This window comes from Haemaphysalis longicornis, unplaced genomic scaffold (genome assembly GCF_048455015.1).
Source record: "Haemaphysalis longicornis isolate Haplotype H1 unplaced genomic scaffold, Haemaphysalis longicornis Haplotype H1 scaffold_1, whole genome shotgun sequence".
NCBI classification, from domain to species: domain Eukaryota; kingdom Metazoa; phylum Arthropoda; class Arachnida; order Ixodida; family Ixodidae; genus Haemaphysalis; species Haemaphysalis longicornis.
This window is the reverse complement of record NW_027526203.1, coordinates 384,213,320-384,239,993: the sequence shown is the minus strand read 5'-3', so window position 1 is coordinate 384,239,993 and position 26,674 is coordinate 384,213,320. Positions and strand designations below refer to the sequence as shown.

General features: G+C 45.2%; 1 protein-coding gene across 1 annotated transcript in view; it reads left to right on the top strand.

Moving 5' to 3' along the window:
- The first annotated feature begins 5,102 nt into the window (after nucleotides 1–5,102).
- Nucleotides 5,103–26,674, top strand: part of LOC144155221 (palmitoyltransferase ZDHHC11) — a 47,559-nt gene continuing 25,987 nt past the window's right edge. Inside the window, exons 1-9 of the mRNA XM_077686545.1 lie at nucleotides 5,103–5,380; nucleotides 5,477–5,625; nucleotides 6,083–6,268; nucleotides 6,543–6,718; nucleotides 9,063–9,164; nucleotides 9,371–9,486; nucleotides 17,239–17,292; nucleotides 19,785–19,910; nucleotides 25,393–25,505. Coding sequence (XP_077542671.1) covers nucleotides 5,572–5,625; nucleotides 6,083–6,268; nucleotides 6,543–6,718; nucleotides 9,063–9,164; nucleotides 9,371–9,486; nucleotides 17,239–17,292; nucleotides 19,785–19,910; nucleotides 25,393–25,505 — 927 coding nt within the window. The 5' untranslated portion in view covers nucleotides 5,103–5,380; nucleotides 5,477–5,571. The remainder of the gene's footprint in view (nucleotides 5,381–5,476; nucleotides 5,626–6,082; nucleotides 6,269–6,542; nucleotides 6,719–9,062; nucleotides 9,165–9,370; nucleotides 9,487–17,238; nucleotides 17,293–19,784; nucleotides 19,911–25,392; nucleotides 25,506–26,674) is intronic.

The following is a 26,674-nucleotide window of genomic DNA, read 5'->3' as shown; positions in this document are numbered from 1 at the left end:
GACAACCCAGGTAGCACAGAATGTCTAGAAAACGTCGTATTTATGGAGGAAACGTCAGAAAGGGATTTCAGACAGGAAAAGATGGCTTCTAGAAGTCAATCATTGCAAGGATAATATCCCTCAGACAATGACGTCTTTAAAACGTATTTCTGATAACTGCTGTTGGCAGTTCTTCCTCTAGCCTTCTTGTAGCCGGCCGTACAGTCCCGCGCTTGGGCGCGCGCTGGTTTGAGAGTAATCAGGTTTGGCGCCAACGGTATGGCCTGATGTGACTCCATGGACTGACAGTGGCTTTCCTCTCTGCCCCTGCCTCCTCAGCAGCGTTCGCATGAGCGTGGGCGCGCGCTGGGTTGAAGAGTATTCATTTTGGCGCCAACCCCAACGGTCAGTTTGCGGCTGGGAGCCGATCTTCGAGCTTCTTTGTGTAGCCCTCATTTTTGTAAGTATTTGCTATTTGTGCCGTTTTCATTGGTCACATATTGTTCCGCCCGTTGATACCGCCGCGCTGTGACATGTTTCTGATGTATTTGTGACAGTGATTCTGAAAAAAGCTTTATTTCCAGCCACAAGCACCCGTTAAGTTGTCTTGATGTGTGCAGTTTCGCGATGTTGTCAAACACGAGTGTTGTATACGTAATACCATGGTTAGTTTAAGGCGAGAAGTATTTGGTTAAGCAGCTGCTCCTGGAATATATTGTTGGCATTGTAACATTTATTAAATGTTTTGGTTTACTTGCGCGACAACTTGTGCTGCATCTTGGCATCCTTGGTCGGAAACGCTGAGCTGCGCTTTCACCGTAATTTTTAAGAAAGCCGGCGTCAAAATCTTGCGGCATCTTTTTTGCACTAAACCCAGGAGGCCCGTAGGCGAACAAGTGGGTTTGTTTCACTCCTTATGAGAGAATTCTGTCGTCCCATGCCATGACGCAGTGCCTGCCTGACAGGGCGTCGTGGGTGAACGTTTAGCCAGCCGCAGCGCCTGAGATATCCGTGTTTTGATGCCGATAAAGCTCTGCAAACCGCCTCCAACACGGGTGCCTCTGCTCGAAGCGGCACTGCGATTTTACTGGCGCCTGTTTATTTTTTTTTCGCAGCAATTAATATCAACGTATTGCCGCAATTAAAATCTACGTAGGTTCAAATCGCGATCTGTTTCGGAACCGACCCGACTGTTGCCATCGCAACATGCTGCCCCAACCAGATGATAGACGTGGTAAGCGTCGCAAGATGTTAAATCCTGGTTAGAGATAAGGCTCTTTCGGCAATGTTGCATTAAAGTAGTGCAAAAATGTCGCGCGATGGTTAGTTTTGCATATTTTAGGCAAATTTTAAAATATATCAGCTTGAAACATCAATTCTTGGGAGTGGATATTCGGCCGGCAGCCGGCCTACCCGCGCGAGCGGAAGTTTGCCGGCAGTCTCCCCTTTATTGGCTTGCTGCGGTCACATGATTAGTGCCGGCATGCTGTATGAGAACGCGCTTTGCCGGCAGACAGCTGGAGAGTTTTCTTTCGCAAGCTGCCGTGTAGCGAAGAGTGCCGGTCTTCCGCGCTGTAAGCTAGCTAGCCGGCAGCTTTCTTGGCAGTTTTCTGTCGGAGCTGCCTAATTATTTGCCGGCTCCTTGCCTTAGCCGCGACACATCGATGTTCCGTTAGGTGAAGGGTGCATGCCTCTTGCGCTAGGATAATTATTTGCCGGCAGCTTGGTTTAACTAAAGGTCATATTCTAGGCCCGATTTTAACGCACTGTGGCGGCGCAAATAACCGAAATAAGCCACCCGGCCGTGCTCTCACGGCAAATAATTATTCTGACACGAAATGCCGGCACTCTTTGCTCGCGAAGGACAACTTCCGTGACAGTACGACCACGTGGGTTATTTCGGTCATTTGCGCCGTCACAGCGCTTTTAAAATGGACCTAGAATAGGACCTTTACTTAAACCAAGCTGCCGGCAAATAATTTCCTAGCCCAAAAGGCCTGCACCCTTCACCTGACGGAAGATATCGCTGTGCCGTGGCTCAGCGAAGCAGCTGGCAAATAATTAGGCAGCTCGCGACAGAAAACTCGGGCCAGAAAAACAAGCTTGTGCCACCTCGTCAGAGGTTAGTCAATAGGTAGTCAACTCCTTTTTGGGCTGTGAAGCCTGTAGTGTTAAATGAAATAGCACCATGCTTGCTGCTTCAGCTTGCCCTGGTTCAACTTTTTATTATCTTATTGCAACTGCTCAGTTCAGTTAAATTTATGTGGTACGTACAATAGGCCGTAAAAAAGGGATGTTCTCTGAAATATGCGTGCGTGTACAACTCTTTTTAAGTGGCTGTGAGAGCGAATATGCAAACACGAGGAGCCACGGACGCAGAAATGAAGACAGTCATCATGATCCAGCTCAAGAATGCAAAGGCGCGAACGTAAGACCCACATTGACTAACACATACAGGGTATTTTAAACAGATTACACACCTAGGGTTTTTATTGGCTTTTTTTATGCAGTTCATCCAGGCAACCTGAACAGCTGGAGGTACGACCAGTACAGCACAGCTAGTTAAGGAAACTGCAAGAAATGGGAAAGGCGTCGTCGACAGAAAGGTCACAGAGGATTTGCCCCTCATCAGTGCAGACAAGAGGACCCCATTATCTGTTGTGGTTGCTGAGGGTATTTTTTTTTTCAAGCATGTATGAACCATGACTATTGATGAAACGTTTTGGCATTTAGGATAGGTTTACTACTACTGGTGATATTTGCTAGTCGTGCCGCACATGGCTTTTTATTTGTTTAGAAAAATTGTGCATTGTTTTCTTTTTTTTTCAACCATGTATGAACCATGTGTATTGAAGAAAAGCTTTTGCATTTAAGATATGTTCACTCCCGCTGGTGATGCTTTGTTAGTCATGCTGCACGTGGCTTCTTATTTGGAAGAAAGTATTTCACACATTTTGTGGTACATTTTTACAATGTGATCTTTCAGATAAACGCAGTTCAATTGTTTCACTTTCCTAAGTGACTATCATTTTTTGTAGAACAAGTTGTCCTTGCATCGTATTGTTTAAGTTTAAAAACAAATGTACAAAGTTGTGGACCTGATGGTACAATTTTCTTCTATTTATATTTTTTCGCGAAAGTTTTATTTGTGCTGCATACTTGCTTTCAAATAATCATACACAACTGTACAAGTTGTGGACGTGATGGTGAGTTTCTTGCGTGTGCCTTTTTTGTAGTGTTTTATTTGTGCTGCATTCGTTCCTTCCAATATCCATAAGCAAGTTCACAGAGTTATGGACCTGATTTTACAAGTTTCTTGCATTGATCTATTTTGTTTTATTTTCAGAGTTCTGTTTGCCCTCCATCCTTTGTTTAAAAATAAGAAAGTGTAGAGTTCTGGACTTGTTGATACAAGTTTGTAGCATTGCTCTTATCTTGTTAAGTGTTTTATTTGGACGTTTTTATATAAGATGCTTCTGGCAGGTGGAAAGGACGCTTTCACCGCAATGTTTTCTGAATTGTAACGGTATTTTTCTCCTCAGTACATTACCCCCATTGCTTGGTCTCAATAAAATGTTTGCTCGAGCCAAATGGCTTTTAATTGCGAATTCATGCAGCAAAGCCGCTGCATTCGCCCCCAGCATCACCTCCGGGGGAGTGGGGTATGGCAGGGGGGTTCATAAAGCCGTATTTCATACGTCTAAAAAGCGCCTCTAAATATCCCAAGAAAGGGATTCTTAGCATCTTTCTAAAGCCCTTTGCTAGACCAGAATTATCAGAACGTCTTCTAACCATCTAAAATGCGGATTGAAAAGTCGCATTGACAGACTTATACAGCTCTTGTAAAATCAAACTTCTAAACCGATTTTTTAGGATGTTTTAAAGAGAGTAAATAAATCGTCTAGAAATAGTAATACCCGCTGGACATTCGACGTGATTTAAGACCTTTCGAAAACGTCGCGAATGCGTGATCGGATTGTCTGGTATGTTTGCAAGCCGTTTCTTTCGTCCTGAAAAATCGCGGTAGTAGAAGTATTTAAGCTCTTTTGTGCTACCTGGGAAGGAACCTTAGCGAATTTAATTGAGAGAAGTACAAGTTAAACTAACTCTCGGCAGAGTGTGCTAGCGTCCAAAACAAGTAGGAAGGAGAGTTCTTTGGGAAACGAATTGAATGAAATAACTGAAGGCGGAATATCTGTCCAAGAAATGCATAAATATAAAAAAATACACTATTCTCACAGCATTTAAGCGATCCTCAGTGTGTCACTGTCGCAAATGCTTTGGTTATTTCACCGAGATTCTCTGTAAAATACATTTGTAAGTCAGGACATTTATGTTCACGTTTTAAACAAATGTAAATTCGATATATTCGTGCACTCTATGCTAATTTAAGGTAAAAAGACCACACTTATTAGGGCTCTTGTTTGGATCCTGGCGGACTCGGGCTGATCTTAAAAAAAAAAAACAGTGTTCGGGTTCGGGTTTATTTTATTAAATGCTGTCGGGCTCGGGCCAGGCTCATATTTTAAAACTGTACGTGTCGGGCTCGGTACGGACTCGGGCGTTTATCTTTAAGTTTTGTCGGGCTCAGGCCGCGCCCGGGCTGTGTCTGTAGCTGGCCGGGTCGAACCGGGCCTAGAAATTCCGGCCCATGCAGCCCTCTACTTCTACGCTTTCCTGACCTCTCATTCGTACGTGTTGAGTTTGTTTATGAAGCAACCTTGACTCAGCAGCGGCTAACCAAATTCAAAGAACGCGGGTTCGATACCGGCTGCGGCGGCCTTTTTTTTTTGTTGTTGTTGGAGAGAAACGAAAACGACCGTGGGCCTAGATTTGCATGGGCGCACGTTAAGAGATACCCAGGTGGCCTAATTATAAATACGCAGCCCTCCAATACAGAGCTCCTCCATAGCCCAAATGTAGTTTCGATGTGTTAAACCCCCAACGTTTGAAGTTGCAATCGCAACTCATAGCACTTTCTTTTTCCCGCGGGCGAAGTTCCCGGCACTGGTCTCGACATCGTTTCTGGCATCAAATGACGTGGAGAATTCTGCGGAAGAAAAAAGTGGGGAAGGGGTAGCGCCAGCAGCGCCCCTGATACCCCTAACGGCTGCTCCCGAAGTATTTTCCCGGGCCTCCCCACTTTCCTTCGCTTCCTCCCCTGCCTGCAACCTAGGCAACCAGGGTCACAGCCATGCGCGGCCATGTATCCGCGCGTGCCCGCATCATGGGCTGCGCTGGCAAGATTAAGAGGATGCGACCAGCGATAGGAGCGACCAACCAGTGCAAATGTCAGTTGTAGGAGTCGATTTTCTGTCGCACTCGCATTCTGTTCAGCAGGGCGACTCTCGTGAGCACATCGCAGGACTCCGCCGCATTTTGGGCTCGTCAATATGCTAAGGTGCCTTGGCTGCTTACTCGTTTACGCCTAAAGTGGTGGCCTGTTGACTTAAAGCGCCGATGTCCTCATTTGCATTTTATCGTGCTTCCTTTATAGCCTGTCTGCGTGCATCGTTCGGCGCGTCGTTCTACGGGCGTCAGTCTCCCATACCAAGCGCTAAGCTGTGGCTTTGAAGCGCTACGACGGCTGCTATGAAGAGGGATATCCTGCAGACCCGCTGTTCTCACCTTTTGGGGGTGTGCCAGGTTGGTACTCGTTGTATTCGCTCGCCCACTCAGCCGATCGGCTGTGCGACTGTTTCGGTAGCCTCGGGTTGTGAAATGAATATGTTTCTGTTCTCCCACAGTTTTGTAGTGCTCTTTAAAAGTACTATCATCCACTTGCCTGCTAACGCGCCCCTGTAATACAAACGTTCGCTGCTCCGAACGCGCCTACTTTATTCTTTATGAGTGGGCGTGTTCGTTCCATCTGAAGTAAACATTCCGTCAGGACTTGCGTCGCCGCTCACCATGTGACAAAAGGGTTGGGAGAAAGCAAATAAACATTCATACAACTTGACAGAACCGCAGCTCTAACGAAACAGCAGTGCTGAAATTACACATTTTTGTGCATATTAAGGTGTTTACTATTTTGCCAAACATTCGAGCAGATGCAGCAGTGTAAGCGCACATTGTGATAGTTCCATCCTGTGTACTGTTCCAGGTGCTTATTGACTGTGGGGTGAAGAGCTCTAAGGGTGGCGAATGGAGCCGCCAAAACGGGTGGAGCCTACCACTGCACCCGCTGCAGCTTTTGGCCTGGTTCTTCCTCGCCTACTTTTTGGTCATGTATTTCGCTGTGCTAGTTCCCAGCTGCCCGGCCGGTGGCTGGCAGATTGGCCTTTCACTTGTATCCTTTTCACGTTAACGGCCCGGCCCCACTTGAATGTAGATTTGCATTTCAGAAAGCAAAGAAAATCGCCCCGGAATTTGGCGCAGATAGCTCGGGTTGCATATAGCATTGGTAAACACAGTAAGTGCGTGTACCTTAGCTACTTGCTCGACTCGCATAACTGTTTGGGGTCTGGTGCCCAGCCTTGCCTCTCATTTACTATCCGCCTGGCCCTGTTCAATGTTGCTGTTTTTCTCACTTTGTGGTGATTTATCCTTGACAGCCCTGCCAGGTGAATGCAGCTGTGTGTGTCGTCCACCTCGTGTCGCACATTTTCAGCGTTACAATTGACCCTGCAGATGTCAACGTTCGAGCCAAAAATGTTAAAGGTCCACTTCCTCAGTTCGATCGAAGCAAGCATGCTCATGTGATCGAGAACCAATTCTGCTACATATGTGAAGTAAAGGTGTAAGTGTTGTGTTTTGAGCTTTTCATCCTGTAGAGCAAGGGTTCTCAAAAGTGGCGTCTCCAGAGCACAAAGGATTCACAAGTCTTTGTGCGTTTCTGCAGACATCCAGGTTGATGCATTGCCCTTCCCTGGTTCCGTATATCCCTTAACTAAAGCGGCCGGCACTCCACACACTCACTTTAGTAGCCAAAGGAAGCTCTTCTCCCTTCCCAGCTGGGAAATGTTTTCTATGCAGTGTGCCCTAACTTATCTAGCAATAATTAGAGGGTTGGGGAGGGAAGTTACGGTTATAAAATTTTTCTGCGGAGTCGTAGTGAGATTTTGCTTGAGTACGTTTCATGTGGCAGTTTTCCTCTGCTGTCGTCAGTGCCTGCATTGAATTACAATTGTTTACAGACATTGCATTTTGACCTCCTGTGGCTTGTTGGTGCCTATGCACTGTCGTGTCTTCTTGTACTAAGTAAAACAGGCTGTGTGCACTTAGCTTGTAATGATGGATTTGCTTTTTTAGGTAGGTTTGCACTTTAATGTCGAAGGCAAAACAAGAATAAATGCTTATCTATTTCCTTGCTCTTGGAGGCTGAATTTTATGCTGTATGAAGAAGCACTTTTGTGCAAATTGGAAAGTATTGAATTGTAAAATTTTTGCTACAGTAAATAGCCATAGTGCAATTGCAAGTTCTGGCTGAAATGACATTTTTTTAAAATACAGAATCTGGTAATCGGGAAGCAGTTCCTTTTATTGTCAAAGCTGCTCACGCTCACTATGGGCACAATTATGGACAAATTGTCAGAGGTTCCACTTTGTTATAAAGGTACACTGAACGCAACCAGCAAGTTGGTTTCAAACAAAAGTGACCTTCCCACAGCCATTTTAGCGTTGATTCTGAGCTGAAAGATGCCTTAATTGCGGAGAAATCCCTAATCAAACAATGCATTTGCATTCCTCATTTCCGTCTCAGCGATTCCATGATGCAAACAGTGGCTGCTGCGGCCGCTGTTCTCATCATGATAAACTGGAAGCAAGCGAGGCAGCGGGGATGTATAGCGAAATAGAAGCAACCGAACACAACACTACTGCATACCAAACGGTATCAATCCTGCTTTCCCGAACTCCCGCATCCTTTACTGCTACAGACCACTAATAGCCCTGTCACACGGGCATTTTCAAGCCAGATTGAAGCGAAGCGTGATTGACTTTTCGAGCGCGCTTGACGCACTGCCGCTGCTACATGGCATGTTTCGATCCCGATCGAGGAATTGCACCGGTTGCACTCACGTACGCCAGATGGCGCTAAAAATGTACTTCGCGGCCGGCGCCTGGTAAGTTTGTGTGGTCGTAGTTATACGGAACTATATAAATGTTACTTCATGCTTATTTGGGTAAAGTTATTTGATACAATTTGCGGCGTTAGTTGAAGTTGTCATCTTCTGTGCCATTACTCAGCGGGAATGAGAGTATCACCGCTTTCACTCGATCGCGCTTGAGAAACAAGGATTGAGTTCGAGCGGGGTCGGGTTCAATCGAGGTTGAAACTGCCGTGTAGCAGCACCCGATCCGGATCGACTCAATCGTGATTGAAAGTGCCCGTGTGAAGGGCTATAAGCAAAATGTTTCATCATGGGACCTGTGATCAGCATTGATGCTTTGTAGTAGAAAAGCATATTGTCCTTTTTGTAAAATGGCTGTGTGAATGTTGGTGTCAAACCAACCGCTTGTGTGTGGTCCCCGCACGCCGCCTCGCATAGCAGCATCGCCACCAGCGTGGACTAGTAGCGCCATCCAGTGGCAGCCAGGGAAGACGGTGTGTCTATCAGACATTGCACACACTTGAATATACTGACTTTAGCCAATATAAGCATTCTCGTTTTTTTTTTTTTTTTAACACAGCGAAAGCATACAGATTGTCATAATAGCCATAATAAAAGTGGCTGTGCACGTAGTAGTCTACAAGGGTCACACAATTATCTGGCCGAGTATTGCACCAAAACCAAAACAAGCTCGTTGGCGTTTGGGATCACCGCGTGATCTATTGGCTGGGCTCCCATCATATTGTTTCTAGCTTTCTTGTTCTTTGATGTTAAAGCATGACACCGCAAAAACTTCCAGTTAAGTTTTTTAAACTTGTGAAGGTGTATTGTTCAAATATTTGTCGCGCAATTTTAACTACTTCTGGTTAAGTGGCGTGGTATAGCCTGGGTCAGTGACGCCTGTATTTGCAACCTGTTGTGCAGCACGGTGCAAGTGTCCATCTGCAGCCTTTTAACCCTTGCTTACACTTTGCAGTACCCTGTAGTGATCCTGTTTGCGCGTGATAATTTTGTGCCTCCTTTATGTGCTAGGGGAAACCGATCAAAACACTGCAGCTCCTGCAACAAGTGCATTGAAAAATTTGACCACCACTGCAAGTGGCTGAACAACTGTGTCGGATCAAGGAACTACAAGTGAGTGTTGCACTGGTGTTGAGCTTAATATGCGCTGTATGAGGTTAGGTGCATTGCATGTTTTACAGCTTTGTTCAATGTCATATCAGGGCGAAATCATGTAGAATTTTGTAATCTATCTCACAAAATGTAGCCTGCTCTGTAAGGCCACAAATTTTCAGTTGTGGGTGGCGTTTTTAACTATTCCTAATCTGTCTTTTGTGCAGGTGCTTTGCCATATGTGTGGCCAGTGCCCTGGTGGCTTGCCTTCTGACTTTCCTACTATCTGCTGGGCTCATTGTGGCATATTTTGTGAAAAGCAGTTTGTTTCACCACACTCCAGGTTAGTGATGTTGGTAAGCTGAGTGAGGGAGAAAGCCGGCAATGGTGAATGCTTCCTGATGTGCATAAGTTCAGTGACATTGTGGAAGTGGTTAGCTTTACCGTGAACGGAAAATTTGCAGGTTTGAGTAGTTGGGCATTTTCTGCTGGTGCTGTTCGCTTCCTTCCCGAGTACGCCTTATGCGTGCTAGTCTTGGACGCACTAATTTATTACTGAGTCCTCACAATGGAAGTGGCAGGGGCTTTTTACTGCCATTATAGAAAATTTAATGTATAGTGTTGGTCACTGTTAGCAGGCATCTTTCCTCAGTGGTGCCAAATGAAGCAAAAAATGGGCAGAGGTGGCCTCTGACATTTATGCCAGTGTTTTGTAGTGTATGTGAAAAAGTGTAGTGAGGGGTGTTTGTGAACAGGTAAGGTTGTACATAACTGTACAAAGCAAAGCAAAAAAAGTTGATTCTGGTGTTGAAAATACCATGAAATACCAATCAAGCGCCCGCACCCATGCAAGCACCCCCCTCTCATAATCTGAGTATTTCAAGTTTTCGCGCACTACCGAAGAAGCGCACCCCCCCCCCCCCCCCCCCTCTCTCTCAACCACCCGTTGACGGCCAAAACCACTGAAACCAAAACCGCCAGGAACAATTCTGACTGCGCGCTTGTGTAAACCAGAATCCAATCAAAGAACACGGGTTAGCGTTGATTCGGCACACGCTCACCATTTTGTTGTCATCTGACAACAAAATGGGCTTGTGGCTTTGTGGCAATGGTGGTTCTTGAAATGCATTCGTAACAAAAGCCAGAGGACACTGGATGATTTCTGAGACCCACCAAAGCCATTTTGCTCTGCCGTGAACGCCCTCCGAACTCGTCAGAAGTACACCTTGTCCAACATCTCAAAAATGGACCATATGATGGCAAGAACTGATTCTCTGGCAAACAGGACCAACAGCGCGGTTGATGGGAACACCGTATGAATCACTGATCTCCACTTAGTTGCTAGATGGCGCTTCGCCACTGTCGCGGCCGGGCGCACACACGGCCACCGGAAGTTCAACGGCTCGTCCCGGAAGTCGGGCGTCTGCTACGCTTCTTAACCGCTGATAAGCGTCCCCATTGGCGCATTTTGGCATTTTGTTCTCACTTTATTGCACTTTGGCTATACAGATCGCGTTTAGATCGCAACTTATGCTATACTGAAACATGCGACGTTAATATCAAGCAGAATTTAATTGCGAAGGAGAACGAAAGTGTCACTTGGGTCTTGGTTTGAGAGGAGACGACGCAGCTCGAACGGCATTTATGCTAGGAATTTATGCTAGGGATTTATGCTAGAAAGAAAACAACGTGGGCATGGCGTCGGGCTGTAGCCGAGTTCGTGCGCCTGTTCTGTCAAAACAGTTGTCAGTAAAGTGGTCACTGCAGAGCCTGCTGCCTGGGGGTGGAGCCCATTTGTCCCTTCTTAATACCCTAGTTACATGGGCACAGTTAACCACGGTTAAGCGAGCCGCGGTTAGACAAAACCGCAGTTTGCTGCGTTACACGACAGACGAAACTGCGGTTACGTTGCTAACCATGGTTAACGCAAACTGAGCTTGGCCACCTCAGTTCAGTCACACTAACCGCAATTTCCGCAGCCGCAGTGCTCAAAATCGCACAAGTCAGTTCGGACGCAAGTGGCGGCGCATCAGCGGAGGCGGAAAAAAAAAAAAAAAAAAAAAAAAAATACCTGGCGTTCGGAAGAGGCGAAGGTTGTCAAATAGCAGGCGCCCCAAAGCTGTCTCCAAGACGCGCTTGCGTTCTTTGCATCGCTCTTGCAATCAGCGCAACTGCCCGTCAGCAGCGGCTTGTTTCCCGATCCGCCCGATCAACTACGACAAAAGCCATGCTAAATTTGTGAATTCCTTGTGCCGTTCGCCAAAAATGGATATACAGTCGAACACGGATATATCGAACTCCAAGGGGATCGTGAAATAGTTCGATATATGAAAAAATCGATATAAAAAATATGGGCTCTGAGACCTCAGCTATGGCGGACGATCCCTTACTGATCGTCGCATTCAAGAATGACAACTAATTCCGCGCTCACGACGCATCAGGACGCTTTTTTTCCGTGAGAAAAAAAATCGCTGATCTTAGCCTGCTTCTTCGTCCTGGAAATGAAATTAAAGACGCTGGTCCATCTTCTCGACCAGCGTCTTCCAGCAGTAGCTGTGCAGTAGCTGCGCCTTCGCACACCATGCACAACACGCACGCAAAAGAAGAACAGCGCGCACGTGCCACAAGAACTTTGAAGGTAACAATTCCAAGGCTCTCTGAACGGACTCCAACAAAGCGCTCGCGATGGTCATCTCCGAGAGAAACAGTGATCTCCGAAAGTTGCGGGACAACTCGCCAAACAGCAGCAACAGCAGCAAAATGCAAAAGAAGGAGGAGGCCGCCAGCGCCTTCGTTCCCTCTTCCCTTTCCCGAGACGACATCGAGGAAAGACAGACCCAGAGAGAGAGAGAGAAAAAAGAAACTTTTTCGGCAAGCCGGTGAACGTAGGCAGCCGGAAAAAAAATAATAAAAGGACGTGCGCAGTCGGGGCATCCCTACCTCGCACTGTCACATTTTCCGAGCGTTCGGGCTTGTGTGCCTAGAGAGATTTACCATACCGGGCTCCGTCCGCTAACGCTACGGCGGCCGGTAGCGGGTGGGCAAGCGCAAATTCGTTCCGGTAGGGGGGGATTAGTTCCGCGAGCCAGTCTTCGCCATGCCCGCGCATTCCTCCACATCCTCCTCAACCTCAATCGGGAGTGCAGCGACCGCCGAAGAGCACCTTCCAGCTCGCGCGGCGTTCGATATACCCAATGTCGGGAAAAATACGGTTCGATATAAACGTACGAATGCCTATACTATTACACAGTATTTTCAAAGGGATAATTTATGAGTTCGATATAGACAATAATTCGATATACCCGTGTTCGATATATCCGTGTTCGACTGTAGCAGGCAATCCTGAAGCGTTTTCAGCACTCTGAAACGATCGGCGCGCGTGTCGGCCGTGCCTGCAAACACGCCAGCGCGCCTTCCTGCACGGCCCGAACCGGCCCAGACCACGGCAGCAACAGCTTATTGCCGCTCTTCGAAATCAATCTGATCGCGGAAAAGAACTTCCACTTGCGAGAAAATGGATGTTAGTGCGGTGAAAAATTGTGCTATGGATTGTAATTCGCAGTTGTACAGATAGCGGCGGTCAAATATCTACCGCGATGCTAAGCCGAAAGTTCCCAACACCGAACAGGCGTAAGCAAACCAAGCCGGTTGCGAGCTGAATTGGGAAAGCGCCTCTCCTCGCCGCGTGCGAGTGCGTTACGTTTGGGTCAGAAGCGACTGCTTTAAAGGGAAGCTGAAGCGATTTCCAAAAAAATTGAGTTAGATTAACAGTTATATAGTTTCTTGCGCGCTGATTCCGAATATCACATTGAAATTTATCGTACATGAGTCCAAGTGGCATTTATCTTGCAAAAAGCGCGGCCCTGATTGGTTGCGCCCGTCATGACGTCAAAGGAGGACACCCTTCGGCCGCGCGGGTTGTCGGAAGCATTGCAAACGATCGCACGGTTGCCTTTGCGGCAATTTAGCTTGCAGTTTAATTTTCGTACATGACTGGAAGTTTGTTTTATAATTTCCCGTGCTGTTGGTTCAATTATCTTGGAGCTTAAATTTGCTTTACATGACAGAGAACCCCAAAGCAGTGACTGTGACGTCGGCTAGTGGGTTCCATCAAAATATGTTTGAATTAGGCAACCAGCATAGGGGGATTTTATACCTTATGTTAATATTACGTACTGCCCTAACTGTTTCTTGTTATACACAAAACCATTCATGCCGAAGATTAATGGGCGTTGTATAAACAATCTACCAGCGAAAAGCACGTACGTGCACTGCGCGAAAAAATAGCGTTCATGCGCTGTAAACGTATATGCGAGACACATCTTGCCGGTACACGCATAAATTAACAAGCAGACTCTGCTTCCGCATTTTCTTTGTTCGTTGTCGCCCACCCCAGCCCCGTTACTCATCCCCGTACACAGACCCACACGCGCGCGCCATTTCGGCAGCGGCGCTACGGCGCCTCCACGATTGCTAGCTGCCCTTCGATGAGTGGCGTCTTACTGCTTCACATGCATTTATTCTGAAAACACTGCAGCATACTAGTGCCTGCTCAGAATTATTGGCTGTAGTAGGGCTTGATTTTCGCTTGTGCGTTGCGCATTCTGCTACAATATTACGGCCACCTCGTTATAATTAACAGACCAGTCGGACAAGGCAGTTACGTTGTAGTTACGTTACTTTAGGTAACAATCACCAAACGTTTGTGATAATGAATCGTTGGCCTGTTTCAGCATTTCTAGATTTAAGCATTTACCGCGCTAGTCGGACAGAGGCCGTATATTTACTCTTCGCTCCTAATTTTTTTAGTATCATCATTATATATATCACCGCCTATCACTGGAGCACACTTGAGGTTCAGTGACAACAAGTGCTTGCCAGGTTATAATATGCAGCCACACGGAATCTTGGGCAAAAAATTAGGCCCCCGCAGTCAACGCAAATTATGGCACGGTGGTGGTTCGGAGTGATGTTTTTTTTTTTTATTCCAGACAAACATCACCTTATTGTGACATGTATACTTGCAAAATAAGTAATCTGGTTGTATTGGTTCTTTTACTTTGTAGGAATACTGTTTACCTCTTAGCCGGGAGAGAACTTCTATCAGGATTGGCCCCTTGTTTTAGTTTCGCCAAAAAAAATGTTTTTTTGAACACTGTCCTGAGCCCATAGGGAAAGAAAACCGACGCGTTTAACGAAACAAGTATTTCCTGAACAAATGTGACTTGGTTTCTGGAATGGAACAAAACAACCTCGGCCAAAGCACAGCAGTATTCCCCATCCTTCCTAAATCCAGAATCTAATGTGAACATTCACGTCCGTCGCATCAAAAAAAAAAACAACCCGCATTGGAGCGGTTTACAAAGTATTTAACGTAGTGTGGTATATTCTTTGTCATCAAGCACAGCCACCTCGGCTGTCGCTTCCGTATGTTATCAAGCATCCCGGCGTGGCATTATTCTGCTTAGGAATACAGCATGATAACGTATGTCTCGTTTGGCGTTCGTGCATACTTTTTGAATACGAAAATTGTACAACTGAGTGCTATCAACCACAACAACAGCAAGTATCATTCACAAGGAAACACGGCGAAAAGAGCATGGCCGAGGCGGCCGATCCGGCCGGAAGTCTAGGTATGACGTTTTTCAGCCGGTTTTCGCCCGCGCTCTTCGGTCTTCCGGCATCGCGCGGCGAGATGGGGGCGGGGCATCGGGACACTTTTGTTTGCTCATTGCGCCGCTTCTATTGCATGTATTGCGAAAATATTTCGTACACATGAACTATTCAATGTGTACTTGCTGCTAGTCAACTTTTCTTTTAATTCTAAAACCGCTTCACCTTCCCTTTAACAATATTTTTTTTTGTCTACACTGCTTCTCTTTTGTTTTTTTATCGTGAAGTTAAAAGTGTGGTAATTTATTTTTGTTACGCTCGCAGCTGACAATCCAGTGACCGTGGTCACCAAACTTGCAATTTCGCGTGTAACAGCCAAAACCGCAGTTTGCGATAACCGAGGTTAAAGTTTAGTAACCACAGTTAAAATTAATGCGGTTACTTTCCCCTTGTAACTAGGGTATAAGTTTGCCACCCAACGCCGGTATAAATCCGGCTTAGAGCGAGGGAATCTGCGTAACAAGAGCCGCAGCTTAAAAACGACACGGATGTGACATTTGCGTTTCGCTGCGTATCACGCACGTCGTACAGAATATTGTAATACTTCCAAGTGGAACGTCTTCCCAGACGACTTCTCTGGTCTGCTTGTGCAGTTGACGGCGCAACAAGCAGGCATTTTTGGTGGAATGCGCGCGAAACCAGCCCATACGTAGCATGGGCTATGCTGGAACGGCGGCCATTTGCCCGACTTCCGGGACGAGCGCTCGAACTTCCGCCGGCCGCGCGCCGGAGAGCTCGAAGCGCCATCCAGCAACTCTAGTGGAGATCAATGGTATGAATTGCTCACATTGGTTGCGCCAAGAGGGGCTTCACAGTCTTCGTAATCTTCACTAAAAGTGTGTTTCTCTCCAAGAACTGCATTATTTTTTTTGTTTTGTTTTGAGGGGGTGCGGTACGGATAGTTAACATTTACACGCCGCCATTTTGAATTACAGGGTAGTTCCGAACAAGGGCCCCCTCCCCAAGATTCCCTGAACTATCTGCATTTCGAGGAAGGGCGCTTCCTCGGTATTTTACGCTAGTACGGCGGAGCTGCTCCATTACCGTGGGTTTATCTGAAAGAAAAGAACAAATCAAATCTCCAGAATTGTCAACCATTGGCCCCATCGAATAGTTTGCAGTTTGATGGGTTGTGGGATTTATGCGCAACGCTGTGCAATCTGTTGTTTGGACCATGCGAGTGCAGACCACTGACTGACCCATAGTTGTAGCGTTCTAGCCCTGTACATCAGGTCGTAGCTGTCAATTTCGGCTGCAGTGTGCATGTTTCTAATTGGGTAAAGTGCAAAAACGCTCATGTTCCCCGATTCACGCCCATAAAGGTACCTCAGTTCTTGTATGGGCGGGAATAAATGCTCAAATGGCATTTCAACCCAATGCCTTTAAAAAACGTTGTATAGCCGCTCCAAGGTGGCATCTGCCTCTTAACTGCACAAGTAAAATAGCATTTGGTTCAGAGACCTTCGAAACGCCCGTGCTGCAGGGTTATTACCATGATAATGAACTGCAACTACCCAGAAAAGGACGTGCGTGCAGTTATCGTAGTTCAGTGGGACAAGAATTTTGTTGGGGTGCAGAACCGACCCATGCGGGTTTCTCACTGTAAATTTTTGTCGCATTTGTAACGAGTAGTGAAATTCGAACGCCCCGATTTTATAGCAGTTTTGTAAAATGCCCCATTCCTTACCAGTTATTGCTCTGAATGAATAGCGCTTAATCTTTCACACCCACGATTGGTGGAAAAAAAAAAATTTCAGACCCAGAAACGAAGGGTCCTGTCAAGTTACATATGCTTGTGCCGGGCGCTTGGTGGAGCTTCGTGACATGACCTAGCTCACGCATGCATTTTTTATTTGAATACTACAGCATTTGTGAGAATGAAATCCTCTTGAATTTCAGCTCCATGATTTATTTCAATCTTTCTCCTTGCCTTTCTTTTTTTAATTTGTAGTGCCCTGCTTTATTTTTATCATCCATCCTGGTTTCATCGTTTTCGTCAAGTTCGCTTCTTGCTTGCCAATGAATGACTGTCCCTCATTAGCATATGAGGAGTACTCTTGGGATCACAGGGTGGGTGGGTGGTTTGGGAATGCATGCATTATGGGCCGTATTCTGAGTCCCTCCTCCATCCACTCCATTTGCTCCCTCCACTCGGCTGAGGGGAGGACTCCGCAATGCTTATGCATGGGGAAATCGCTTTCAAGGACCTCCTCCACTGGAGGCTCGAGTGGAGGAAGGATCCAGAATACCAGGGTATGTGTTGTTACCAATGCCTTTGAAAGAAGAATTAGCTTTCGTCATGCTTGTTCGGAATAAAACAGCATTAGTATTATCTTGCATATGCAGTATATTTGTAGCTTCTTAAGGTGCTGTGTGACTTAGAATTTGTTGCAACAACCACATTTTTGCTGTGATCTTGTAGTTCACCATGGAAATTCATCGGTCAGTGCCATTGACTCAAGAGGTGGACTTGCAGGTCAGTGACAATATATATATATGTTTTTTTTTTGCTTTCTTTTCTTTTCTTTTTTCTTTTTGCAGTAGATGCCTGTTTAATATTTGTAAACTTTCTCTGCATTCAGATTTTCCCATTCTGACAAAATTTCTCAGTTGCGACATCCTTTCAACTTGGCGTAAGCAGTCTGATGTATTTCTTCCAGCAAGTCAGAGCAAGCTTCGAACTCATTTTTCACAGGAAGCCAGTTTTTCGCTTTATGCTTAGGTCAATAATTTTGGACAGGTTTAGACGCTAAGGTAAATGTTCACTAGAAGAGACAGGAAAGGAACCAGATGTCAACAACTGGTGCCTGTAGTTGGGGAAAGGTGCTGCAATCAACAGCACCAGCCCTGTCTTGGACAACACACAATACTCACTCACTGCTCCTACATGCATCCAAATTTGGCTCTGGCTTTCCTGAAAGGCCAGTGATGTGTCTTGCGTTAATTGAAAGTGCAGAAAAATGTGGCATGTTGTAGCATATGGCCAAGAAAAGTCTAATGCTGTACACTTGAATGCAGGATATTCAATCTGTGCTTAGGGCCAATAAACACTTGTTTTCATTCGCTACATATCCGATTCCCATGGTCTTGCCATTGTAAGATACTGTTGCAATTTAGCCAGCGTTTTCTTTCTTCTCAGTGGCTAAGGCTAAGCTGCTGAGCATGAGGTCGCGGGTTCGATTCCCGGCCGCGGCGGCCGCTTTTCTGATGGAGGCGAAAAGCAAAAATGCCCGTGTGTTCGAGATTTCGGCGCATGTTAAAGATCCCCAGGTGGTCAAAATTAATCCGGAGCCCTCCACTACGGCGCGCCTCATCGCCTGCATTGCGTCGGAGCGTTAAACCCTACAATCAATCAAATCAATCAATCAATCGTTTTCTTTCTTGCTACACGTGTGTGCGACCACTGAACTGCCTATTATCATTTATAGTAGGGAGGCTGCAGATTCCGAAGCTTAACATAATGAGGGCTGTATTAAGACTTCTAGTTTAGGATGGCACGTAGTGTTGTTGTGTCCCACACAGCTTTTCTTGTTGCTTGTGTGCACATTTGAGCAACAATGAATTTTGAAGTCTAAGAATTGTGAGCAACCATGTATGCCCTTTTCCAAGGCATTGCACTGCTCTCAGGAACAAAATAATGACCCATTGCACTTATTGTACTCAATCAAATTTTATTCTAATTCACATATTTTTGGGGAGCCAACATCATGGTGATTACTTCTGGTAACACTTGTCACAGTTGCAAGCAATTTTTGGCACCTTAACAATGAAGTACATTGTTTTGTAGATAACTTAAAAGTCTGATTAATAAAATATTCACGGTGCAACTGACTTCAACTGAGTTAAAGTAGGAAGTGGCATTTTATTTATTGCTGTTTTACTTCTGGTGCACTTTTAACCACACTTTGGTGACTGCTGTGCAATGCCTGGCTGTTACCGAAGCGTCAATGAATCGGTATTTCCTAAAGAAAAAAATAGCTCTCTTAAATGTTCGCCTACAATGAAATGTAAAGCAGTCGAGTAATCATGGCAGCATTATTTTTTAATATGCGGAGCAAGCAGCAGTACCCATAGAAAAGAAGGAAATAAGTGTGATTATACTTCATGTGAAAGGCAGCCTACTGCCGAGTGGGCTGCACAAATGCTCAGGCTGTACTGCAGGCCGGTCTTGTGGTGGGATAAGTAACCTTAATAATTGCTCTGGTCACGGTGGGCTCATGAAGGCAAGATAGTCACTCCCCCTCAATTACCCACCAGGTGAAATGATGAGCAACAGCATGCTGCAGTTGTGAGTGCTATGTAAAGCAAATGACGCTGACTTGGGTGCGCTTCCATTCAACCTTTTTGACGGTTCGCAGAAGTGTTTGTTGTATGTTGGCCCAAGACTTCATTTCAGTGTGGAGTAATGTGACACTCAGTTGTCTACAGTTTGTTGAAGTTTTAAGCCTGTAGTGTTTTTACGTTGACCGGTCTTTTGACAAAGACCCATTGTTATATTTTCAGTTTATTTGCAGTAGTGTTTTGCTATACTTGCAAGATTCGAGTGTAGCGTGTTAAAATAAAGTCGTCGAGTGCTAGTCATAAAAAATGGGACAAGTTTTATGCTAAAGAAAATTCTCAAGGGCTGTGTGGTTCACTACAGTGAACTCACCAAGGATAACGTTGACCATATAAAGTTGCAGAGCTCAAGAATTGTAAAGAATGGGACAAGTTTTATGCTTGGGCTGTGTGGTTCACAACTGTGAACACCCCAAGGAAGGTTCACTTGCACCATCGTCTACAACCTGCACTTCTCTAGTAACCAGCAATGTTTCTGCATGCGAGCATTTTTTGTGTTCACTGCTGCTACTGTGCAGTTTCTCTTGTGCGAGATTGAGCATGCAGCCATAAAGGTCGCAGAGGTTGGCTGAACATGGCAGTGTGATGTTTTTTCTTTTACTGACGTCATTCATGTCGTTCCCTCTGCAGGATCATTCCGTGTGTTTGTGCCGGTGGACAAAACCATATGGCTTCTTATGGTGGAAATGTGTGCGGCCCTTTCTCTTCTTGCCATTGCTCTTCTTAGTCACCTGCTTGGCTTTCATTTATTCCTCGGTAAGTGTGTGTCTTTGGTAGAAATGCCACTGGTTGTTCACGGGTAGCTTGTGTGTAATTCCTGTCACGTTTAAGTGACCTAGATGTGGGTAACGGTTTGGTTGATGATTTTTAGTGCTCTGGCGGCCGCTACTGGGGTTTCGGGGCGGGGATGGTGCCGTAACTGAGCGAGCGAAGGCAGGAAGAAAACGGTGGAGGAAAAAGTGGCAAGGGTGCGAGGGGAGGGCAGTAGGCTGAGCCCGCACGAGACGCTCGTAGGAGCGTTTGGCGAGGGTGTGACGGGGAGGGCAGCACGCGCTGGTATGGCGCCATCTCTCTCGGTGCGCCCCCCTCACAGTTTCGGCAGACGCTACTACTATGTGCGTGGTTAATCCGAACCACGTTATATTTGCGCGGGAGGTTCCAACACGATTTGCGACAACGTGGTAGCCGGCGGCGGCGACGCACTGCAAGGTAACAGCAGAGTAGCACGCGCCGCCGTGCATTCACTGATCACACATTCACTTCCCGAGACGCAGCAGATATGTGCCGTGACCGAGAAGACTGCAGTTCACGCTGCGCACAAATTTCGCATTGGGGAGTGTAGTAATTGTCAGGGTATTTTTTGTTGCACAGCATTTTAGTGCAAAAGGAATGTAGTACTAGTTTTGCGTGTATGGAGAAAACTGCTCATTTCTCAGTGAAGTTTGCCTTTGTTATAGTCTGGTAGTGTGAGAAGTCGCCTGGTGTTTAATCTGAAGCTAGTTATTTGTACCGAACAAATCCAATCTGCAAAATGTAGTGTAGTTGGTCTATTTTTCACTAGTGGGTTGATGAACAGTGGCCTTCGCATTTTTGTGGCAACAAGAAAGCTGTCATTGACCAACATTATTTGATGCATCATTATAATGCAACAAATAAATTTTTAACCTAACGATAAACTGAAATGAGGTTCCTAGTCAACAACAAACAAGCTGCCCATTATTAATTTTTTCATGGGAGCCCGTGAATTGATTAGCTGTTCCCGTGGTATCCTGCACTTACGGCAACGCTATAGGGGGTCTTCACTGTGTGTACTTTTGGGGTGCCTTCTCAGACCTTGCTCTCTGTCATTGCATCCAAGCTGGCTAAACCTTTTCTGCTTGCTAAATTGTTGACATTCAAACCACGTGAAAATGCACATCACTTGCTTTCCTTTTCCATCTCCCCACATCCTGGTGATTAGCCTCCTTCTGATGTGCCAGGCAACAGCCATTTCAGAGTTAACACATCTTGAGAGCTTGGGCCAAAATAGAGTGACACCTGGCTTTTGCTGTTTATCAGTCAATCAGTCAATTTTATTTGTTTCTGAAAATTATACATGAGGGTTGTGTACAGGAGGTTGTAAGGTTTCAGAGGCTGTGGCTGTAACGGGACGAAAGCAAAAGCCAGGATCAGTGTGTGATTCTCTGAGCGATTTCGGTGGGCCCTGACATCATGTTGGGTGGCATAACCAATCGAGTACTGACTCGTACGTGATGTCAGTTTTAACCAATGGCACGAAAGCTGACTTGTAGTATTTGTAGCTGTCAACAGCAATATTTTTAGTTTTGCGATGATTGTGCTTGTATACCATCATGCCTTGCAAGTCACGTGACCAATGGGCACCAAATTAAAACTAGTATGTGATGCATGAGCTGCATGGACGCTGTGCTGTAACCTCAAAGGAGATTGTGGCAGAATGGTATGCATCCAACTGTGGTGCATGGCATATAAACAAAGCGGGGGTATAAAGAAGCAAAACTATTGGTCACTTGACTATCAGTACTACCAATAGTGCCACCAAGCCTTATGATAGTAGTCGGCTGTCGCTAGACTTATCACTGGCTCTACTGCAGCTAATATAGTCACCGTCTTAGAACGTTGGCACAGCCCGCACTGGCACTCTTGAGCTCCTGTGCTTGCTGGGTGTCCTTATGGTCGTCTAAAAAAGGAAAGGAACTGCTACAGCACCGGCTCTCCTCCTTGCATCTTGAAAGCATGGGTAAACCTTGGGGTGGGAGCAGTGGTAAGGGGCACAGGTTCCACAGTCTTTGAAAGATAGCATGAAATGACTCAAGGTAAATGATAAGAACCATATCCTCACCCGTGGCACTCATATGTATAAGCTTGTGAGTAGGAAACGAAATATTTTTTCTTTCAGTCTAGCAATCTGTTTCACTGGAAAACATACCTTGTGATTTCTGATGCTTGTACAGTTATGTCTTCAATTTGGGACGTATAGTTTACTTGTAAATGGGGAAACACATTTTGTATTATTAATTACTCTGTTCATTACATCATTACATCAAAGCAGGGAGACAAAAATTTGCTAAAAAAATTCCCTTCCGCTACTGTCAAGATAAAAAAACCAGGACAGCTGTATTGGTGGATAACTATATTGAATTATGTATGGTGACTTACTATATTGATCGAATAAAGACATGAAACATAAGTTGCTTATAATTAATTCTAAATTAATTTTCATTTAATTTGTTTCAGGATAGTTTCAATAAAGTGAGAGTTACAGCCATTATTGGTAGCCATACTTCCTCCACACACGGCCATGTATTGGCAACAGACGGCAATTCTGTAACCTTTTTTGACTTCACTGTGAACTAATTATGACAAGTGAATAAAACTTGGCGTAGTAATACAGTCGTCATAGCAGCCAAATTCAGTTTGATTTTTTTCCAAGCCACCTCGATTAGATTGAGGGCTACGAAGCATTTTTCGCTAGCTCTGGAACGAGCATGTGCAATGCTTTGTTGGCGCGACCTTATATAAACGCACGCAATTTCGGTCAGAACCTAGCTCAAGACAGCTTCACCCCAAAAACGGATAAGCAATCTACCAGTAATAATTTCTAGGTAATATGTTATCAAGATCATCTCTTACCAAAGTTTTCATATGTCCTCCAGCTGTTTAGTAATTCTTGGGGTATTCCTGAATAACTATGCTGATGTTTCTTCTTAAGTGCTTCTACGAGGCGAAACTTCATTCAAGGTCCCTTCACATTTTTTGCAGCCTATCAAAATTAAGATTGGTAACTTTAGTGTGTGTAATTATCGATGATATTACGTTGATAATTTTGGGACAGTCAACAATAGATAATATTATATTAATGGCTTGGCAATAGTTGAATATCGGTAGCATCATACCGAGTTTCAATTTTAGTGCCCGGTCGATAGTACTATCAATAGTTTTTTTCACCATTGACAGTTCGATTGTGAGGCGGCTGTTATTTGCATCAGTAGTGCTATCAGTAGTTATGCTTCCCGAAGGGGTGGGATGTGGGAAGGGACTATTTTGACAGTTTGACTTGCTGTGATGGCGCTCCCGTGTAAGGTGCGACACCCAACCTAGAGGAAGGTGTTGCAACATTTATGTGGGATCGGGAAAGTCGCCAGAAGCTTGAGAGTTAAAGAAAGGGAAAACAGACGTTCCCAAAATCCTGGTGTGCACACCTGTGCAGCATAAATCCTGCAGCTTTTTTGAAAAGACCTGTGTCGCAGCCAGCGGTGTGTGTGTATGTGGCAGAGTGTGGTTTTTTGGTGAGTTCAGGGCGGTGTCATCAAAAAGCTGTGTTAGAGACAGTGCTTGATGCGAACTTTAGCACCCGATGTCATGCACAAGGCTTTTGTGTAGTGCATACTGGAAAGGTTCCATATTTTTCAAATGAACATCTTGTTGTATGACAAAATAAAGCACAGTAGTAGCCCGTGTGACAAATATTGGTTCGAATGTTAAAACACAAAATCGGTTGGAATCATAAAATGAGTATAGTCAAACCTCGATGTAACGAACTTCAATGTAACGAAACCCCGATGTAATGAACCAAGTAATTTTTTTAACTTCAAGTGTTTACACACCATGTATTTTCACCCTCTGTGTAAAGAAGTCCCGTTTGCCGAAATTTCAGTGTAACAAAGTTTAATGGACAACTAAGCACGAAATTTTGTTTGTAGAAGTAGATTTTGGGAGACATAAACGCGGAAACGGCGTCTTGATAAAACGCAAACGGCGACTCGAGCCGCCCAATGCTGCAGATGTAGCGAGCCACAGAATAAGAGCGAGCTCCTTGCCCACAAACTGCGTATGGCACCGCCACTGCTGCATGCTGCCGCTTTGCCCTTCGTTCGAGTTTGCTCAGGCTTGTTGGGTTCTATTGTTCCAGCAAGTGCATGGCGAAGCATTTTTTTGGGTCGCTATGAGCATTGCACGTGCATTTTTCTCAAGCCTGTGTCCTCCATTGCGTGCCGCCGGTGGCTTTTGCCTCGGCCAGAAGGCGTCTCGCGCTGCGCGCAGCTGTGGCAGATGTCTGACGACTCTCGCCAATAGGGAGGCGTGCACCCTGTGGTGGGAGCTTCGAAGCACTCGGGGATGCTGGCTGGCCCCACCAGAGACGATTTGGCTTACCACCGCAGAGAATATTTGATAGGCGCTTTCCTAAGCGGCGTGTATGATGTTTTGCAGAACTGTTTTCGCCCACATTATCAGCTTCTTTCTCGCATGAACAACTTCGTTTGGCGCTCGTGTTGCATTTCGGTCAGAGGTACCCGTATCGCATGGGTGGTTTCCGCGGCTGCATCAGCACGCCTGTGGCTTGCGAGGCGCATTCTTGAGTGCAGAAAACGCTCCATGCAATTCACGCTGATGCCCACATAGACGATTAAGCTCCGACAGAAACGGAAACAGTGGGCCAGCCCTGCGTGCACGCCACATTTTCGTTTGCAGGAACCGCATCATGGGATGAACACTTCATTTTAACTGTGAATTTCAATGTAGCGAAATTTCAACGTAACGAAGTAAATTACAAATTTTACCGACTTTGTTACATCGAGGTTCGACTGTACTGGGTCATGCATAATCATTTGCAAAAGTGTTGCTGCTCATGCTGAATGAAAGTCATGTGACATTTCCTGACTGTGTGGCAATTTTTTGTGTTGTCCTTTTTTGTCGAGAGGGTGATGTTTTGATTGTTCATTGGTGACAGGTTGAAGCCCGTTTGATGCTGGCGTGACTTGGTAAAGCATTGTAGGCCCTACTGCAAGCGTTGCTATGTTGTTATTCAGTTGTCCTAGATATATTGCTATACATGGACTACATATTTGATATTTGCGAGTACATTCCAGCTGGTCATTGACGGTGACTACAAGCTACTACAGTGCATTCCGAAGATGAGAAACCTGTTCAACCCTGGGGTAGTTTAAGTACTCGCATATCGTATTAGTAATCAAATATAACCCACATCTCTTGGCCTTGGTCTCTGCTGACCCAATTTGTTTATCAGTAGGTCTGTAAAAATACGAAATCACTAAAAAAAATATCTTCTTTACACCTGCAAGTGTGAATCAAGAGAAACAGTCTTGCGACTTTTTTCTTCTTTGCAGATTTTTTGTCATAGCCGGCAAACATTATTTGTACCACTGGCAGCCATCATTGCATGATGTGTACTGAGGAGTGCTCTGATTCTCTTTTGTAGCTCTCAAGGGATTGTCGACCTATGATTACATTGTTCTCAAACGAAACGCATCATTCCATGGAGGCACGCCTGAAGAGAAAAATAACTTCTTCGTGAAGTGGTGCAAGCAGAAGGTGTGTATCCTTTGCTTGATTTTTAAGCTAAACCAGGCAATTACTGTCAAGACCAGTGAAATGAAGTCAACAGCGAGTAGAAATCACTTGCTGTATACACATCTCAACGGTACTATTTGGAGCGCATGAAGGCTACTTGTCACAAAAGGCACCACTGGATTGTCTTTGTTCCTATCAGTGTTTGCTCCTGCTCAGGCTTTGCATGCAGGAAGTGGGTAGGGATTTGAAACCACCTTTTTGTACTCACTTTTGGAGATGTATGCATATACTCACAACTTTTGGATTAAGAAGTGAGCAGCACATTATTATTTAACGTACTATCAAATTGCATAAAAAACATTTGACTTTACAACTATTCTTTGAGCACACAAAGCTCGGAAGCTTGACTTCCCGAGCATTTGACACGATTTCCAAGATCATAGATTGCTGCCACTCTCGAAGGGATGCGCCAAACGCTGCATTAGATGTAGCTCGTGACAAAATAATAAATGTATCAAGCTCTCCTAACAAGATTTCACATTTTGTTGTCTAAAAACGGGAAATGCTGAGACCTTGCTTCTCCCTTTTTATGCCTGTGTGAATGTAACAATCTCTATAGTAACCATAAAGTCGTGTTTGGGGTGCTGATGTTATTTATTATTTTGTATATTTATTGTTTCCAAGTTTTTTGCATCCTTATGTAGAGCTCATCCGTATGTAGAGCTCTGGTATTGTACGGCTCCGAAGCTTTCTTCCTTCATTCCGGACTTATCGAGCTTTTTTGTCTGCCATTTGTATTGTTAAAATACAATTGTAAAAATTTATATCTTACACGAAACTTGATTTTCATGAATTTAAAAGTTAAAATTGGGATTTCACACACTGGAGTGACACCCGGGTCTTGTCTTAAAGTGCACTGCAGTGGAGTCTTCCGTACTGATTTACATCACCTGGGGAGCTTAAACATTTGCCGAAATCTTGTGCGCACTGGTTTGCTTTTTGCTTGTATCAGAAAAAGCCGCCGCTGCCTCCAGGAATCAAACCCACGACCTCGTGCTCAGTAGCACAGAATCTCAGCCGCTGAGCCACCACGACAGGTGCATTTAATGAAATTAATTAAAAAAATTGAAGTTTTTCAGTAAGTCACTTGTACTAAATTTTGCCAAATGTTAGGGAGCTATGAACCCCAG